The sequence below is a fragment of the Pipistrellus hanaki genome (genome assembly GCF_964339955.1).
Source record: "Pipistrellus hanaki genome assembly, chromosome: 1".
In the NCBI taxonomy this organism is placed as follows: domain Eukaryota; kingdom Metazoa; phylum Chordata; class Mammalia; order Chiroptera; family Vespertilionidae; genus Pipistrellus; species Pipistrellus hanaki.
In genome coordinates this window covers 36,965,400-36,966,637 of record NC_140503.1, presented here as the reverse complement: position 1 = coordinate 36,966,637, position 1,238 = coordinate 36,965,400, and the positions used below count along the sequence as shown (strand labels likewise).

General features: G+C 34.1%; 1 protein-coding gene across 1 annotated transcript; it reads right to left on the bottom strand.

Annotated features, from left to right (window-relative positions):
* Positions 1–284: 284 nt before the first annotated feature.
* LOC311610141 (thioredoxin-like) lies at positions 285–759 on the bottom strand. Its single transcript, XM_084861102.1, has one exon. It carries the CDS (start codon positions 727–729, stop codon positions 286–288), a length of 444 nt encoding a protein of 147 aa, XP_084717228.1. The 5' UTR covers positions 730–759; the 3' UTR covers position 285.
* Between the last annotated feature and the right edge of the window lie 479 nt (positions 760–1,238).

Here is a 1,238-nt window from a genome sequence, read left to right as displayed (position 1 = left end):
GGTTTTTCTCCTAAGGTTCATTCATTACTTTCGTCATCTATGTTGTCTTTGCAATTTAATACTAATATAATCTATGATCTTTCTCTCTCTATTATTATTATTGCAACATCATGATTAACTAATATGTCTAGTCAAACTGAAGAATAAACTGAAGATGCTTTTATTTTTTTAAAGTACTTTTAAAAGGGTAGAATTAATATTTTATTGTCATTTGTAATCAGATGGTAGTTGAATATAAAGTCTTTATATTTGATCTATCTTCTTTTTTTTTGTAAAATAAAAAAATTACAAGAGCCGATGTTGTTTAACAGTATTAACTAATTCATTGACGATGCCTTCAAGTTTTTCCTTATTAGCTCCAGAAAACTCACCCACCTTTTGTTCTTTTTTAAAAAAACTGGAAGGATGGATGCATTTGACTTTGCACTCTGCAGCAATATCCTGAGAGTCATCCACATCTACTTCAAGGACCACCACATTGGAATACTTTTCAGAGAGGGAATGACAGAAGGGCTTCATCATTTTGCAAGGCCTACACCAGGTGGCGGAGACCTCAACTACTACGAGTTTATCTCCTGCACTGTTCCAGGCTTCCCGAAAAGCATACTTGCTCTTGATCTGTTTCACCATTTTGGCATCTGAGGTCTGACTAGTGACTGTAAAAAGCAATGCAAGTGGATGAAAAGTGGCAGACCGAGCTCTGAAGATGCTTTTCATGTCAACCATCATTATGGAAAAACTTTCTAAAATATTTGCTTTCTACTCAGTAGACTATAACAAAAATAACAGATACTGTCTTTGATCACTTGAGATCTAAAGATGTTTTAGAATGATCATTATGGATTTCCTTGTGCACTATGATTGGTAAAGATTATTTGTTAACGAGTGAGTTTGTATAGAATAGGCAGTATTTCAGGGATATGGTAAGTGACTTACCAAACTGGGGATGGTGGGAGCTGTTTGCTTAGCTGAGAAGAGTCTTCTATTATTGATATTGTTAGAATTGCTAGCTGAAGGGGATATTTAAAAAAAGAACATCTAGTTTGTTTTTATAATTCTCTGCAGAAAATATACCCTCTTTTTGCCTATACACATAGCAGACCACCCCCACTGCCTTACCCTTGTTAACACCACAGGGATACAGAATAACACATATTTATCTACCATCCAGCTTTTTCAAATCTTAATATTTTATGATATTCACATCAGATTGCTTTTATTATGTGAAATACAACATT

Coding starts and splice junctions, on each gene's coding strand:
- LOC311610141 (XM_084861102.1), bottom strand. CDS start 729: ATGATGGTTGACATGAAAAGCATCTTCAGAGCTCGGTCTGCCACTTTT.